The sequence below is a fragment of the Mustela lutreola genome, chromosome 3 (genome assembly GCF_030435805.1).
Source record: "Mustela lutreola isolate mMusLut2 chromosome 3, mMusLut2.pri, whole genome shotgun sequence".
Lineage (NCBI taxonomy): Eukaryota > Metazoa > Chordata > Mammalia > Carnivora > Mustelidae > Mustela > Mustela lutreola.
In genome coordinates, this window is record NC_081292.1 from 188,569,614 (window position 1) to 188,588,941 (window position 19,328).

Sequence of the window (19,328 nt, forward strand, 5' to 3'; positions counted from 1 at the left end):
CACCAGCTTGGAGGTTTGCACTGTCCCTCTTAATCTGAGAGAGTGCATCCAGATTCACAGCAAGACTTCAAGGAGAGCCAGATGATGGGGCAGATGGCGGATGACTAATTTGGCAAGGCTTGATGAGTGGAAATTGTTTGCTTTAATTGCTTGTCAAGTCCAGTACCTACATTAAAGTTAAGGACCCAGCACTTCCACAGAAAATGAAATACTACAAAGTAAATAAGAAGGATTCTGTGTAGGGGACTGAGAAGGGGTGGGAAGAATGATTAAAAAGTGCTGGGAGAGATTTGTGACAAGACAGTGGTAAGGGGAATATTATTTTATCCAAGAATAAATGACATGAATGCAATTTCTAAATCTATAAAGTTTTTCTATTATTTTTTTCAGCTCTCAATGTAGGAATTTTATGAGATGTAATTTAAGAAAAAATACAGTAAAATATTTAAAGACAGGAAAATGATGAAGAACAGAAACTAAGAATTATATACAAGTAGTTACAAGTCAGCTTTTGATGATGCATATAATGCATTTAAAATAATTTGTAATTATTTTAATTTTACTAGGCTAATTTTTGAAATATAAATTGGAAAAATGGACATATTATAAGAATAACCTATTGGAAAAACTGAATTAGAGTAGACTTACATACAAGACATTTTCATAAGCAGGAGAGACAATCATGTAAAATTTTTATATCTGTCACTTTTTCATTATCACCAATGAGGTGGTTTCTTTTGCAACATAATTTAGTAGTTTAAACATCTTTGAGGGCATTTGAAGACTACTGTAGGTAAACAAATGAGGTAAAAGTGTATCAGTTAAATTTTAGATGAATCAACACATAGCAGTATATGTAGTCTGCAGACTTTCTTTCTGTGCTATAGAATGCCTGTCTTTCCTTGCTACAACTCTATTAGTGAAGGTCTACAATGCCAAATGCCTTTTCATTTGGCTCAAGTATCATTTAGAAAATATTTTCATTAAATTCAGCAGTTTCTCTGTTTTGTTACTTTGGGAGTCAGTAAAATACCGGTAGAAAACGGATTCAGAGAATACACCATAGGAATTTTTTTTTTTAAAGGTACCACATTTTTACTTTGAAAAATATTTTATTTCCAGCTTATATAATGTAAGTTACAAATCACATTTCCTATTTTGGCAATAATTTTTCCATACCTTTAAAGTTAATTATAAGGAATACAAAATTTCAGAAAAATAAACCCATTTTCTTGATTATTTGGGAGCATATTTATTCATAAAAGGAGCAAAGCATAAAATACCTGGAAAACAATCTAATAAAAATGTTTTATTACATTATACAGGAACATATTTAAGCCAACTTGAGTGTGTGTGTGTGTGTGTGTGTGTGTGTGTGTGTGTGTTTTACTTTATACTCAATAAAATTTAAGTTTTAACTGTAGAGATCTAGGTAATCACCACCATGGTCAGTGTGCAGAATTGTTCTGCCATCTCCCAAATTTCCCTACTTTTGTCAGACCTTCACTCTCCCTCCTCCTCATTCCCCAGCAACCACTGATCTGTTCTTCCTTGTAGGAGAACATTTTGTGTTACCAAATGATGTTGCAATAGAAACATATGTAGCCTTTTTAGATTCTATGTAGCCTTTTGAGTCTTGCTTCTTTCAGTCAGTATAACACCTTGAAAAATTTTCCACGTTGGTATATCAATCATCTGTCCATTTTGTTGCTGAATAGATATTCATGGAATATATATTTCATTTCACCCATTGGAAGACTTTTGAGTTGTTTCCACTTTTTTGTGAATTTGAGTAGAGTGCCTATAAATATTCACATACAAATTTTTCTCTCCTTGTATTAATAGCATTCTTTTCTCTACCCGACTTTAAGATCACAGCCTGTAATTCATGTAAAACACAAAACCTGTGTTAATCGACTGTTGATATTATCAGTAAGGCTTTCAGTCAACTCTAGGCTATTTCCTAGTTAAGTTTTGGGAGAGACAAAAGTTAATAAGAGGATTTTTGACTGCATGAGGAGTCAGTGCCCACATTGTTCAGGCTCCACAATACTCTTATCAACTGCTATAAATTAAAAAGATTTCCTCCTCAGGGGCCATTAACTTGCTAGAGCAGCTCACAAAAGTCAGAGAAACATTTTACTTATAGGTTAGCAGTTTGTTATAAAAGGTTATAAGTCAGGAATAACCAGATAGAAGAGATGTGCAGGGCAAGGTATGGGGAAAGCCTGGGGGCATCCAAGTTCTCCTGGAGCATCAATACATGTTCACTGTTAACTTTAAAAACAAAACTGCCGGTTATTTTACTAGCAAAATTGGATTTATTTGGGAATAGCTGAGAATTGCAATCTAGGACAAGCAGGTTGCTGCAAAAATATGTGTAACCCCCCCCATATATGTGAACATAATTTTTATGTGGACATAATTGTTCATTTATCTAGGGACCTACAAGTGGAATTGCTGGGTCATTTGATAAGTGTATGTTTAATTTCTAAGTTGTAAAATGTCGCCACAATGTGACCTCCTCAAGAGCATCCAATGAATTCAACCCTTTATAGTATAGAGTAGATTTTAAATAAGTATTTTAGAAATAAATTCAATCACAGAATTTTTGAGCTGGGAGAACACATAAAGATATCTTCTTTGAGAGAAAATTGGAACTGATGAAAACAGAGTAATTGTTCAAGTTTGTTCATGGCTAGAAAGTGCTGGAGCATTGGAGTCCCAACCTCTACTTTCTTTGTCCAGTGCTCATTTCTTTAGATGAGGCTGGTTGAGTACATCACCATGCAAGACTTATATTTTAATTTACTTTAACATATTGCATAATGCCCACATATAATATACTGAATATTTGAATAGATGGCAATAGCTAACATTGAGCTCTGTCATGAGTCCAACATTGTGCCAAACAAGTTACACGTAGAGACTGATTTAATCCTCACACTACTGCCTATTAGGTAGTGGTTGTTATTATGTCCACTTTACAAGAAGAAATAGATTACATTGCAGGCCAGTGATTGAGCTAGATTTTATGCTGGGCGTCTGGCCCTGTGTTCTTAACCTCTAAAGCTGAGTTTATCATTAAAAATACTTAGTACAGGGGTACCTGGGTGGCTCAGTGGGTTAAACCTCTGCCTTCGGCTCAGGTCATGATCTCAGGGTCCTGGGATCGAGCCCCACATCGGGCTCCCTGCTCAGCGGGGAGCCTGCTCACCCCCAGCCCCCGCCTGCCTCTCTGTCTACTTATGATCTCTCTGTCTCTGTCTGTTAAATAAATCAATAAAATATTTTTAAAAAATACTTAGTACAAATCCTACTTTGTAGGTAAAGAAACAGAGACTCTGGAAAGTTACGTGCCCAAGTTCAACATTCAATTTTTAAAAAATGGAAAAACCAACATATTTGATCCTGGCTCAGTTACGGTGCTTAGTGACCCCGAAGTGCATTCATTTACTCAACAAATATTGACTGAAAGTACCCTATGTGCCTGCTCTTTTGTGTGTCAAGCAGAAAGGGGATTGCCTTCTTCACAGCTTGCGTTGTAATGTAGAGACATACAATCAACAAGTAAACAAGCAAAATATATAATGCAATTTCAGATAGCAGTAAAACAAAAATGGAGAAGGCAAAGAAGACAGAGCATGATGTATGAGAACGGGCTACTTATTTTAGATATGGTGGTCAGACCAGGCTATGTTGTAGGAGTGACATCTGAGCAAAGACCTGAATACAGGTTCTTACAGGCCATGTTGGAAGTTTGGATTTTATAATAAGTATGACTAGAAGCCAATGAGTGTTTTCAGTAGGAGACTGATGTGAATGATTTATGTTTTTAAAAAGATCATTCTGGACCCTGTGTGGAGAATAAATTAATCAGGACATGTAGGGAATCCAGGAAATCAGAAAAGAGCCTACTGTCAAAGTCCAGGGAAGAGATGAGAGTGACTTGTATTAAATGACTATAATAATGGAAGTGGCAAATTTGGCTTCATTTGTAGATATATTTTGAACGTAGGGCTGCCAAAACTTGCAATCACTATGTAACTTTAATAGCACTCAATAATAGTCTCCAAAAATGTTGGCTACTTCTTACATGCTTTTAAAATATTTTATTTTTTGAGATTTACTATAGCTCCAGATTTTTAAATTCCCAACAACGTGCATTAATCTAAAATGTATTTATTATGTTAATGCTTCTGAAAAGGAAAGTACTTCTTATCATTAAATCAGATAGACAAATTAGAAAATTTATTGGTCATCACATATATATTTTTTTAATGCAGACAGTCCCTCGATCATGCCCACACAATGTATGGCATATGTGTATTGCTTATTGATTTCTTTTTACTATGTACATTGTATAGCCTCGTTTAATCAATATATACATTTTTTCCATGATACTAGGTCAATAGTAGATGCTGAATAAGTAATTACTTTCTTAATTCATATCTCATATAGGCATTCGATTAGAAAGTTATGCAAACAATTGATTCATTGATTGATTGCTTTTACCCTCCTGTCTATCTTATGTAGAAAATAGAGGGCCAGTTTCCACAGGTGTAACAAGCCTGGAGGCAGTAATCCATTTTTAGTATTAATATGGATATTGTTATTATTTTGTCATTTTGCTTCTAATGTATTTTCCCCATGAATCAAACAGATAATTATGTGAACCTGCCTTTGTGTGTTTTACAAGATCCTAATTATGTTCCTAATTTTTTACTGAAGGAGGATTATGTAGTTCACTCACTGTGAGAAATAAATCTTAAGTCAAGAGGAATAAAAAGCCCATGTTTGCAACTCTAGCTACATTTGTAGCAGAATCAATGCCAAATAGAATAATTGGTGATTTCATTAAGGCCTCACATACAGCTTTACTGCTGGAGTTTCTGTTGGAATGAAAACTCCAGGAAGCCCATGTAAATTCAGGATTTCTGAAGCTTGAAGTATTATAGGTTTATAGTTTAAGGACTTCATAAAAGCGTTTGGCAGAGCGGACTGAATTTTGTTAAACTTGTTTTGGCTGGTAAGGAAGATTTGTTCAATTCTATTTGATAAACAAGTTTGTGAAATCAATGAAACTTGATGGTTTAAGGATTGTCTTGTATGCATTGCCTGATGATAAAATCGATTGGCAAATAGAAGTTGTGAGGTTTCATTCAGTGAAGGCTTCATGACGAGAAATACAAATGATTTTTATGCATCTATCCAAACTAGTTCTCTTAAAATCAAGTCTGTCTTTCAAGATGAAAGTTATGAAGAGTATACTAGTCATTATAAATAGCAGTTTGAATCAAAAATAAATATATAGAAAAGCCTTCCTGAGACAAAAATTTCCTTAAATAGAACTGTGTGCAGTAAAAACTCCAAAGACCAAGATGTTTGGAGAATAGAGTATTCTAATTAATCAGATTTTCTGTTTATTGGAGGATTTTTTGTTGTTGAAAAATATTTCTAAACATACTCATTTCAATTTTATGTTTTCATACGGTATGTACAAAACACAGCTGATCACTTATCAAACAACGGGAACTTTTCTGAATTGAGAGTCATTTTCCAAATACTAGTTATAATTGTTTTTATAACAAGTGAATGCATATTAGTAAATGATAATTTATTGCAAACCCCTGTGCTATATAACTCAGCAAATACAAAAAACAACTAATAAATTGTATTTCTCTAAAAAGAGTTTATAGCCTTTGTGGATTTTTTGCACAGAGATTTTGTGGATTTTGCACAGAGATTATTATAATAGTAGTTAATAATTAATTATAGTAATAATAATAAAATTTCATAGTATGTACTTTTTTCATATATGCAGGATAAGAAACATGGAAAAAATTTAGTTATTACTGTATATGAAGAAATGTTTCTTCCAAAATCTGTGTAAGTTTCTATAGAAAAGGTCAGAATACCTAAATATTTTAGAAAACTTTCCATTTGGATGTTTGCATATTGATTTTTACATATTGATATTAAAGTACAGGTTTTATTTCCAGTTGAAAGAAACTTGTACAACATAAGTTGTATATAAATTTCAATTTGGCATTGTATATATTTTAGAAATAGTTTATTAATCAATCTATAATTTCCCCATGAGTAGCTGTATTAAAATATAAGCTCGTTCTCATTGGAATTTAAAATAATTGAAATCTATATTTCATAAACCCATATCATAATTCCTTTTCTCAACAGACATTTTACAAATTTGTAAAGATTTTGTTATAATTTTGCTAGGAGCAATAAAATACAGATTGTGGATTAAGAGTGTTTCCTAGAGAGTCTCTACGGTATATTGGAGAAAAAGAAAAAGCTGGCCTTTGACTGGCCAATAAGGATCATGTACATGAGTCAGTCACATCTTATTTTCCTGCTTCTGTTGAATAATATTGCACTTATCAATAGAGATTTATTTTTTCTTAATGTTTATTCATTTCAGGAAGTGAACCTCCCACAGAATCAGCAAAATGTTCAATGATCAAGAATTATTTTATAATTCCTTCAGAAACAGACTCTTTTAACTATAGAGAACAAACTGATGGTTACCAGAGGGGAGGCGTGTGAGGGGGATGGGTGAAGTAGGTGATGGGGTTTAGGGCCCTTGTAGAGGCACTTGGGTAGCTCAGTTTGTTAGGCACCTGACTCTTGATTTCGGCTCAGATCATGATCTCAGGGTTGTGAGATCCAGCCCTGCATTAAGCTCTGTGATGGGCGAAGAGCCTACTTGAGATTCTCTCTTTCTCACTCCCTCTCTCCCTTTTCCTCTGCCCTCCACAACACTTACACAGGGGTGAGTGTCTCTAAAAAAAAGAAAAGAAAGAAAAAACCAAACAGGTGGGCACATCTTGGGATGAGCACTGGTTGTTGTATGTAAGTGTTGAATCACTAAATTCTACGCCTGAAACTAATGTTACACTGTATGTTAACTAAATGAAATGTAAATAAAAACTAAAAACAAAAAACAAAAAGAAGAAGAAGAAAATGATTTTGTAATTTCATTCCAAACTGAATTTAGTCAAGAAACCAGATAAAACAGTAAAAATTACTTAAGGTCAAAAGCGTGTAACTTAACTAGAATTTAATCCTTCCTATGTATGATATGTTAACAGCTATAATCAAAATTCACCATTATCTTCATGTTAATGATAATAAATCAATGTAAAACCTTAATTGTTTGAAAACCCTGGCTCCTTTTAGCTCATTTTTCAGCAAATATCTAAGGTGTGTCCCTGGGTCTTATGGTCTAAGATGGTGGTTCCAGGTTTAGCCATCCTATCGCATTCCAGGCAGCAGATTGGAGGAAGGTGTAAAGAAAAGAGGCAAAGTCGCCTCCAACCATGTTTTAAATGAACTTCTAGCTAAGGGTCATATAGTATTACCTCCAAGGCAAGCAATGAAATGAAATCTTTATTTGGGGTGGCCACATGCCCGGCTAAAGGTTGAGTAGTTTATTACTCTGAAGGAAGAGGAGACGGATATGGAGGATTCCAGAAGTCTTTACCCCCATCCCTAGCACTCTACAAAACTGCATTCTCAGTGGCAACAAATGAGCTTCAGCATGGTGTGTGAGAGACTTGGCACTCAGAAGGTGGGGAAGTAGCTTGGAAGTGATAAGCTGACAGGACCCTGGAGAGAGGAAATGATTTTTTTTCAAGATTTTATTTATTTGAGAGAGAATGAGAGAGAAGAAGAACCCACAAGCTGGGACAAAGGGAGAGGGAGAAGGAGAAAAGGGAGAAATTATAATAAAGTCATAAAGAGTTATATGTTAGGCACACAGAAATGTGCCTCCCATTGAAAAGGGAGCCTAATGGGGGGCTCAATCCCAGGCCTCTGAGATCATGACCTGAGCTAAAAGCAGATACTTAACTGACTGAGCCACCCAGGCGCCCCTGAGAGGAAATGATTTTTAACATTTCTTTATATGTTAGATTTCAGAAACAGTCTAAAGATTATGAATTGGTTTTCTAGAACTGCTATTAACAAAGTACCACAAACCATAAAGCAACAGTAATGTATTCTTTCATAGTTCTGGAGGCTAAATGTTCAATATCAAGGTATCAGCAGGGCCTCTGAGATGGGCAGCATCTTCCTAGCTCTAGGGATGCCATCAATTCTTGACATTCCATGATGTGCAGCTGCATCTCATTCCCATCTTTCCCTCTATAGTTACACGTTGCTTTTGAGTCCCCCCCCCACCCCCACCATGTGTCTTTGTATCCGCACGCTATTTTCCTCTCTTCGATTTAAGACTTACCCTACTGTCTTCATCTTAACTTAAAGACCCTGTTTCCAAACAAGGTCATAGTCATAGATACCAGGGGTTTAACCTTCAATACATCTTTCAGAAAAAGACACAATTCCACTTCTAAAAGAATATTTCTAGAAAATATACTGTTTGATGAACTAGACATCCAGACAGGGAAAGATTATGGTTTTTTTCATTTGTTTGTTTGCCTTAGCACTGTAGTCAAAGGTCTACATTATTCTTCAAGACTTCTAGATTTAGGTTTTTGTTATTTTTGATGTGTCAGGAGGCAACAACAGTTGTCATGATGGTCTTAATTGGGAACCTGGGTGGCTTAGTTGGTTAAGCCTTTGCCTTCGGCTTGGGTCATGATCATGGGGTCCTGTGATCGAGTCCCACATCAGGCACCCTGCTCGCCAGGGAGTCTAGATCTCTCTCTGCCTCCCACTCCCCTTGCTTGTGCTCTCTCTCTCTGTAGAATAAATAAATAAAATCTTTAAAAAAATGGTCTTAACTATTGGAAAGTATCCATCTATATATATTTTTTTCCTTTGTGTATGGAAACTTGTTTGCTTGAAACCCATTCCCTTTAATACAGCCAAGGCATTATGACTTGTCCTTTCTGTGTGCCTGACATATAACTGTTCATGCCTTTATTACACGGCTGTGTTCTTCAAAGTTTACACTTTATATCTTGCCTTAATTTGGCTATATTATATAACTTACTCAGAAGTAAGTTGCTAAGAAGATTATTTCACACTCATTTCCTTTTCAACTTTCCATAGTATTATTATAAGATTCATAATGTAGTTTTTTTTCAGTCTACTAAAGATTAGAGTTGGTGCATTAAATGATAAAGATCTTGTACAGGCAGATACAGAAACCATAAGAAGTAATAACCAAAACACTAACTTCTGGAAGACAAATATCAACACAGAAAATAAAGAACACCTGTGTGTACACTTGGTGCTTGGGTGTGAACAGACTCCAGATCCATGCTATCAAAGAAGACCCACTGAGATCCTTTACTATCAGTCCATTATACCTTAGAATACTTATGAGTATACAGAGGGAAGATCCAGTTGATATCAATCACAGCTCATATTTTGTAACATGTTCTGTTTCTAGTATATGTTTAAAATGTATGGGCTACAAATGTGATCGCTTTAATTTTTACTCTTTGCTCTGTTTCTTTAGAATCTGTGCCGCCTTAGTCTCTGTGTTTCATCCATGCAATTTAGGAATATAAAACCATGATATCATTTATATGTCTTACCTAAAGAAGCTGAACTCATAGAAACAGAGAGTAAAGTGGTGGCTACCAGAGCTCAGGGGTGAGAAAAATGGGGAGATGCTGACCAAGACAGACTTCCAGTTATAAGATGAATAATTTCCAAGGATCTAACTTATAGCATGGTGACTGTAATTAACAACACTATATTATATACCTGAAAGTTGGTAACATAGTATATCTTAAATGTCATTACAGAAAAGAAAGAGTGATTGTGGGACATGATAAAGATGTTAGCTAATGCTATTATGGTTTTAATCCTTTTAAAATATATAAGTGTATCATATACATCATATTCCTTGAATTTATGCACTGTTATGTCTCATATGATATAGTGGGGGAAACAAAAAGGGAAGATATTATATCTGTGTGATTTATGGGTATAATGGCATGAAAAATATTTTAATTTGGGGAAACAGAATAGAGTGTGGGGGATAGAGTGTTGAGAGAGATATTGTCATTGTGCATGTCATGGAGAGGTTATATAACTTCCTCTGTATCTTCTTTTCTTGGCAGTGTGTGCAGGAACAGAGAACAAGCTGAGCTCTCTCTCGGACCTGGAGCAGCAGTATCGAGCCTTGCGCAAATACTATGAGAACTGTGAGGTGGTCATGGGCAACCTGGAGATAACCAGCATCGAGCACAACCGGGACCTCTCCTTTCTGCGGGTAAGGCTGTCTCTTTCTTTCTCTTCTCTTCTCTGTGAGTGGACAGTAGTGTCACAATGCATGAAGACAGACCAGATTGCTTGTATTTGATGGTGGTAGTCTTCTGCCTGGCAGGGACCATGACTGTGGGCAGAAGATAAGAGATACCGAGGCACGCCCAGGAAAAGAACAAGAGTAACAGTACCATCATAACCGACACCCTAGGTTCAGAGCAGTTACTGTTACTCTAAGATTGATGAAAGGTTTTGTCAGCCTACGGTGCATGATATCTAGCAAGTCTGCTTTTTTCTGAATTGCAGTCAAAAGGAAAACTGTTAGGCTGGAGACTAGGAGAGTCAGAGGACCAATCAGTTAAGAATTGGTAACTTTAGTAATCTCACTTCCTGTCCTTTTTCTGTCACTTTGGAAATTTCAGACTACTCCATATTACCATAATAAGATTAGAACTGTTATCTGTAGAAGAAAAATGACATCTGTTTTTGAAAACCTACAAATTAGTTAAATTAGACACAGGGAATTACAAGTACTTAGGTAGGTTGATATATGCTTGCATATAAATGCATATGTATGTATATAAAGTTACTCAGAGACAACCAGTCCTTTTGCAAACTTGTTTTGGCTCTCATTTACATCCTCAGTCTGTTAAACAGACTATCAGCGCTTTGTGCCTTCAGTTTCTTATGTTTTGCTTTACCAGAGTAGGCAAGAGAAAAATCTGAACTTCAAAGAGGTATGGTGTTCTGCATACCTATGAATTTATTCTTTATGTAAGAACTAACAAGATATATTTTAAATAACAGCATCCCTATAATATATTTGATCTTTTCAGTAGTATTTACACATTTCATAGGAGTACCGTCTTGTGTAAATCAAGACAAAAGTGTTTCAAATACTGATACAGTAAGCTGTTTGGGATATAGTGAATTATTTAAAGAATTATAATTATTTAAATAATTCTGTACTTGGATAAGTAGAAAAACAAGGCAATGATTTTTAAATGCTTTAAATTTATGTAACAAATATATACAGAAGAGCAACAACGTCAGAAAATAAACCACCTCAAAACTTAAGTAACACTATGAAGCTTCCAATGCCTGTTTATAAAGTGACTGTCATACTAGGATCAGTAGAGGGACGGAAGGTGTGTCCATATTCCGTTGCCTGATTATCAGAGCTCTGGTTCTGTGGGTTATATGTCAAAAATTTTAATAATTATGATATTTAGTTATGGCATTTTTGTTTATCAAAAGTAAATAGTAAAACTTATCAAAGTTCTAGAATAAGAGAGCCTTAGAAGAGCTTAACATTTTTGTTTTTTTCTTTTTTGGACTATTGTTTCAAGAAGAGAATATTTGTAAGCTATCCTAGAATAGCCACTTCAAAGGAATGCATCATTAGTTATTAAAATTGGTTTACAAGCTTCTAACCCATGTTGATTATTTTCAGATAGATTTTATTCTCCAACATCAAAATAAGATTTTGATGGCATATGAGCTGATTTGGTTAGAAATGCCAAGAAGTTCAATGATGTTACAGAAAAGGAAAATTGAGATCTGAATTCTGAATCAGGGAAAAGAAATAAGTTAAATAGTTATTCAATCGGAATAATATGAGAAAATTTTAAAAGGCAATCTAAGATCTTTGTTTTTCTTCTTGTGTTTTCTTGACTTTGTTTGCCGTATATGGAATGAGATTCCACTGGCTTAACAAAATATAGTCATGGATATTATAAATGGCAATCTTTAAAAAATAGATTCAAGTCAATTTTTAATATTTAGAAATGTGAAAGTAATCTACAGATCTTTGAGAAACATGGTTAATATTGGATATTCTACCTTTTTAAGAGTCATCTTGAGTAAAAAATAAGATAATAGAATAAACAAATTTGGGAAAGAATAAAATAAGGATGATCAAGGTTTCTATGTGGAACAAAAGTTGTTGTTTCTTTAAAAAAATAATTGTTCGTACCAAAGTACCATCTCCAAAATTTCATGTAAACTTGGTACTACCCCATAAACATATCTTTATTGTCATCTACTGATTTAGAGATAGCTCTAATGGGTTTTTTTTTTCCTTAATAATAACACCTTTTTTGTTGTTTTACTTATCTACTGTTCCTTTGGAAAATAGCCATTTCTAGTCATGATATATAAGTATTCATTCAAAGATAGTCTTAGCCCAAGAATACAATAGTAAGTAATCTATTGTCCTTGACTTCAACAACCTTGCGCTCGTGTAGAGGGTTACAGATGAGTAATATGTAAGTATTGCATTTATGTGTGTATATATGTATATATATAAAGTGTATAATATGATTATATATACATATATAAAAACTATAGTTGCTAAAACAGAAATGAGAAGCCAGAATCTGAATGAAGGTATGGTCTTGGGTTAATTATAGGTGTGAGTGCTGGGCGAAAAAAGGAATGGCTAATTCGGAAAGACTCAGGAAAGATTTCATCAAAGACGTGCTTGAGTTGAATCATGAAAAAATGAATAGGGGCTTACAAAGTAGGTAGATAGAAGAGAAAGGCATTCCAATGGGAGTAATATAAGTGCAGGCTTAGAAAAAAGGTCCAGAGTCAGAGGTATTAAGTGCGTACTTAATGTTTACTGCTTTAGAGATGAGACATATGCATGCAAATAAATTACACATCATTCTCACCTTCATGGAACCCATACTGTAATATGTTTGATGATAAATTTGGGGATGGAATAAAATATTAAATTGGGGAGGTGGAAAGCCTTATATTATAGACAGGTATTTAGGGGACATCAGCATCCAAATAAGTTAACCTTTGGGGCTTAGATAAAATCATCAAGAGGGATTGAAAATACTTAGACCGTAAAGTGGGCCAAGGACAGACCTCTCTAGATACCCCATTCTTTGTTTTTTGGTTATGTCAGTGTTCTAGCTACTTTTCTGAATGAGCCTTAAAAGCAGGCACAATTAGCTACTGTATTATTATGCTACTGTATTCTTAGTGTACCTTAGAATATGCTAAAAAGTTCTCCATTTACAGGCTTTCTCCACTAGTCAAAACTCACTTTATGTCACTTCACTTTTATGTAAGACCTACCTGACTCTCTGTTTTCACTAACCAGAAGAAATCTGAAGAGGATTTTCACTTTTACGAAATGATAATTGCTTCTTTGCTTTGTACCATTTTGGAGTAGGGAGGGTTTCATAGGAACACTACTTTCAGATAGCAGGGAAAAACTGTAATATAAAAATTTCACTCCAGATAACTGCATTATGGTTCATTTGTGTTCTTAGTGGCTTCCCTCCAAAGTATGTAATCTGTCCAATATTGGCACATTATAATAAGTAGAGTGCATGTAAAGGAAAACTAGTTATTTTACATTATGCTAATATTCCCAATAAGTTTTGAGTTATATTAGTGAATAGTAATCTTGCATTAACCTATTCTTCTATTACATAACCTTCAGATATATTTGTATAACTGTAATTTACTGAGCAACTGCTTAAAGAGCTGTGCAATTTCCCTTCCTCTCAGAATGACTCAAACCTATAATGTGTTCAGAGAGACATCATAGATAGGGATCTTACATTTATTTCTGGAATTAACTTCTGTCTTTAAGAACATAGGAAATTACCTTTATTTTTAAAAGATCTTCCATCCTTATTTTCTTCTCTAATTAGCAAGTTCATAGTATTTTGTTTTATTTTTATTCATAGTATTTTTGTTTTATTATTTTTTTGTATGAAACTGCTCTAATTTCTATAATTCATGAGAGCAGCTTACTTTGGTACCCTGTTTACCTCTTTTGCTATCTGAATAGTCAGTCTCTAGAAGAGTGCCTAAAATATCATAAGCTTTCATTAAGTATCCACCTAAAAGACAAATAAATGAATATTTTTCATAAAATTTGATGATACTTTATAGATCACTATTTTATGTATCATATGTTCTCTAGATGAATATGTCTACCTCTCCTCATATTATCTCAGTATGACAGCATCACAGATCAGGTGTGTGGGTATAAGACACATTCTGTGTCAGTTAATTTCTTGACCCTTTTGGTACCAGAATATAGTTAATGTTTTTTTCTTGTCATTTGGATGTCAGAGAGAGCTTTGCAGACAGCAGAATGGAGCAAACAGACTTAAACAATGAGCAGAGAAAGGGAGAATGACCATTCACCCCAATTTATTGGTGAGGGAATTTCCAGTTTCCAGTCTGCTTCTGATGACTGATTGTATTACAGCTAGTAATCCATGAGATACTCCTGGAACTTGAGAGTAACTTTGTAATGATTTTATCCCTTTTCCTTAAACTAGATAGGTTTGTTTTCTTTTATTAAAACCAAAATATCCCATCTAGTAACTCTCTCAAGACCTCAAGAACACAGAAAAAAGTATGCTTTTGAAGTGGAAGATGTACTTCTATATTATAAATTAAAAAACCAAATCAAACCAACCAACCAACCAACAAACAAACAAACAAAAAACCACCCTGTAACGTTTTGGAGATACTTCCTCAATCTTTGTTGATGTATTTTATTGAAATACTTTGAAATGCATTATTTTTAAGACACTGTTATAATATTAGGCTTGGTGCTTATCTCTATAAGCACCTTTTCACCCAGCTTTGTTGTAACCTCCAAGCTTTTGCATTTCTTCTTGGGGAAAAAAAGATCTACTTGACAATATTTAACATTAGACCCCTGAGACATCACAGAGTTGGCTAGAAAAAGGCCCTAAAACTTACTTACTATGTACTTTATCACAGTCCCAAGGTTAAGACATAATACAAAACAACAGGTATAAAAATCGCAGATTTTGTGTTATTGTCTTACTCTTTGTGAACTCTCTCAAACAAGGTGAAATATAGCAAATAATGGGAATGAACTTTTAGACCTTATACCCTCATTGGAATTCTTGAGAGTTTTCTCTCTTTTGTCATTCCATTGGTCCTCTTTGCTAATGCTGGCATTCAATGACTCCATACTTCTAAAAAGGTACCTTTTTAGACCTACCAGCATGTATACTTTACATTTATTTTCTCTATTTTCTCTATTCACTTTAAGCAAATAAGTATTAGATGCCAATTAAAGGGAAAGCAATACGTAATGTAGCATACATATGAGGTATATGGATACCTATCCTTAACCATTACTATAATAAGGAATAATTTGTAATCTGTAGCTTGAATTTAGTTGTGTGAAAACTGCTTTGGAAGTAGTGTTTGTTAGGATTGTGAAGAGATAAATTTATTTTAACAGTTAATCCTTTGACCTAATATTAAAAATAGTAGTAATTCATTGACCATCTCTATGCTATCGTATAAAATTGAAGTTTTGATTCTTAATAGTTATAGATGTCTTTATTACTGAAAAATGAATCCAAAATAAGTTAATGCATTATGATATTGCTCCAAGTAGCAGCATTAATATTTTGGTATTGATAGCAAAAGGTGATGTCTTTGAAAAAGACCAGAAAGTATAGATTTTTAAAATGAAAATATACCTTAAATATATCTTCCCTCAGGTGATGAATAACATGTTTTATTATGGGAAAATAAGTTTTATGAGTAAACATCTTTTTTGAAAAAAATTAGCTGTTTTTATTATATATTTGGCACAGAGATATAGGGAATTTTTTGTATATGTAAGAAATAATGCCATTTTGAACTTTATTTTTAAAAATAAGATTCCAGTATTATTTCTTATTAGAAATCATATAAATAGTTCATTTATCTCTACCAAAGGAAATGTTTATTTTTAATTTCAAATATTCTTTGTCTTTTAGTTAATAATTAGTATCATATAATGTCATGGAGCTATCATTCTCCTTTATTAGGATTATATATATGGGATCCTTCATGTATGAGGATGTTGCTTTACATCCACTGTCCATTGGACATGAAATTTACATTGCTTTTCCAGTGCTGGGAATGAACTTATGATATTTTATTTTATACTCACACATAGTTTCTCTTCTGAGTAAGGACACATGTTTGCAGAAAGACAGATAAAGCTGTAACTCAGAGACTGCAAGATGCTGGCTGGCTCACGGGAACCTAAGACCTTGGCTTCATTAGCATAGTTCTGTTACAATATAATCAGGGATGATGCTGGCAGTAATGACTTTCATGTTGTAACAAGTAACTCTGCTTTCACCTATTCCTTAGCTTAGCTTCTGTAACCAGTCAGGCTTAATATAAAATTCTGAAATATTTACATTTCAACCTACTTCTAACTTCAGGGTCTACTTTTGTCCTTTGTCAATTCAAAGCAGATGACCAGAATTAAATCCAACAGTATAGGGAGTGGTTTTTATAATTGTATTTGTTTCACATATCCTTCTCATCCTCATTTAACTCTAACTGTGCCTTGGTTAAGCATCTGCTGCATAGTGTGATTTATCAAAATGCTACACTGAAGAATTCATATTTAAAAATAAAAAGGTAATTTACAAAATACTTTTTTCCTTTGGGTTAGAAAATAATTTGTTGAATAGATTTTTTAAACAGTGGTGACCATTGACTCTGTCTGGTTTTAGCTTATTAAATACTCGATAGAATGACTTCTGTGACAAGGATTGTGTTGGGGAGATTGATTAGAATCAGGATGAGTAAGTAGTCTTATTTTAGAATCGTAAAAAAATTGAAGAGGAAAACACCAGTTAGATGAAACATCTATGAGTTAATAAGGTAGATCCTTATATATTATATTTTCACATTTACCTGAAAGATGATGTAAGTACACTATTTTCTAATACAGCATATCTATTTCAGAGCTGTACACACATTTTGTACTGTATAGTAAGGGAGAACAAGCCCGAATCTAAATTTTCCTGATTTACTTTGTAACATAAATGATGTATTTGTAACTCTATTAAATGGTAGACAACTAAATAAGATTCTTATATCAAGTATTTATACTCCTTAACTATTTACTTATTGAGCACAGTAGTATAAGTTTTTCTTCCATGCCTCTAATTGGGACAGGTGGCAAGAAAAGACTGTGAAGTTCAATATCCAAAAAACTTAGAATGAATCATCATTAAGTTTGAAGAAACTGCACCTTCAAGAAATATGTCTTAGTCTTAGACTAAGATAGACTGTTTCAAATCTTTACTTAATTTCTCTTTCTAACTGAATTTCACACATATACACTTATGGTAAAACATAAAGTATGTTTGGTATTTTGATGAAGAAATCTTAGCTGATTGAGATGGAGAATACCAAAAAGGAAGTAGAATAATTTTTAAATATGTCTATTGGGTCAAAGCAGACATTCTGGGTTAAATGGAATTTTCAAAGCTTTGATAGTTTCTGAAAGCTGTTTTAAGACTTAAATATAATACATATGCAGTTTTGTGTTATGTATTTACAGCTGGCTTTTAAATTGAAATTTGACTTTGTACTAAATCTAATCATAGAAGTTGTATTGCATTTTAAAAAGCTATGCAATTTATACTTGGCCTAGGGAAAAAACAAAATTTCCTCAAAGGTTAAATACCATTTAATCTGAAAATATACATGACTCAAATCCTGTTGCTCTTCAGTTCTCTTACATGATAAAAGAAGAAAATGTCTATATTTTTGCTTCAGCAGTTATATAAGCATATTTTTCAAACTTTCTTCTTAATCCTTTACATGAAATATTAAATAAAAATATTTAACAGTTTTCTCTAAATATTAAAAACAAGATAAATTTAGTACTACCTATAAAAAGATGTAGAATAAATATTTGAAGGAGTTTTGGAAAGAAGGGTAGAAATGAATAATATACCTGTATAATTTATAATTCTAATATATATAAATATATGTATAATAAATATGAATTATTGGCCATTTATACTGATACATTAAGTATTAATTAGTAACCATTTTCTAAGATTGAGTCAAATTATTATAAAATATTAAACCTATATAATGTTTCTAAGAGAATATTACTGAAAACTCCTTAAAATAAGTTTTTAAGTCCCTAAATTGTAATGCATTTTCCAGAAAAAAAAATGCTCTTGTTGCAAATGTGCTTAAATTAAAAATGAATTTATTAGAATGCTGAGCAGATGCCATGTGTTCCTTTGTATCTCTGGAGGTTGTGTTATTTAAATTTGGCTTAAACGGTGAGTATAATGACTTTATAGGCTTATCTTAACCTTAATTAGTGTAATATACAAGTAACAAACACATTTCACTCTATGATTCTTAGGTACTCTTTGCTCAGGGGAATTAATGTAAAAAGTTTCTTTCTTTTATTTGTAAGTAGCAAAGACCTTGATTCAAAGAGAGAGGTCTTTGAATAAAATATGAAAAATATCATTAAACAAATATTTATGTGAGTTTTTAAGATTAACTAGAAACATTTTGGCAATGGGCTACCATTTGAATCCAAAATCCAAATGGTAGATAATAATCAAATAAAGGCCTTTAAAAATTCATAACTATGAACCTCTTAACCAGCTTTATTTTTCTGACTCTTAAAATGAAACACTGTTTCTTTCAAAAAAGAAAAGATGAACCATATTGTAGGAGACCAAACCAATTTTAAAGGTCTCTCTTCAATCACGTAGAGTATAATTTAAAGTTCAAAAGTGTAAAAATAAAATGTGAAGATTGCTGCATTTAGAGACACTGCAATTATTTCTCTTAATCCCTAATTTGAACCCATTTAGCTGTGAAATATTATATTAAAATATATAATGAAAGTGATAAATTTAAGGTATTTGTTTTAGTTAACTATAGGCCTCTTTAAATCATTTCTATTCAATTTCTACATGGAAATTGGAATATGTAATTGAATGTTGAAATAAATCCCCTTAAGCAATTTCTTACCCCACAGATTAAAAAAAAAAAAAAAGTACCTATTGGGGTGCCTGGCACCTAGTACATGTAGACTGTATCTAATCTTATTGGGTTTCTTTCTTTCTTATCCTAATCCTTAGGTAGCCTCTACTGAGCTATGTTCTGAGTACTTGACAGTAAATTTTTATAAAGCTTTTTTAGAGGTTCTGTTTCGCATGGTAGTGATTTTGTATTTTCAGAGAGGTGAAATCACAAGTCAAACTCTTGGCTGTTCTTAAGAATTAATCAACAGCTAAAAATGTACAAACTCTCTTCATAGTGAGTGAGAGTTGTTT

The 19,328-nt window shown here is 33.2% G+C and overlaps 1 protein-coding gene across 1 annotated transcript in view; it reads left to right on the plus strand.

Annotated features, from left to right (window-relative positions):
• Positions 1 to 19,328, plus strand: part of ERBB4 (erb-b2 receptor tyrosine kinase 4) — a 1,180,328-nt gene that overhangs the window by 433,256 nt on the left and 727,744 nt on the right. Inside the window, exon 2 of the mRNA XM_059168147.1 lies at positions 10,059 to 10,210. Within this exon, the coding sequence (XP_059024130.1) occupies positions 10,059 to 10,210 (152 nt within the window). The remainder of the gene's footprint in view (positions 1 to 10,058; positions 10,211 to 19,328) is intronic.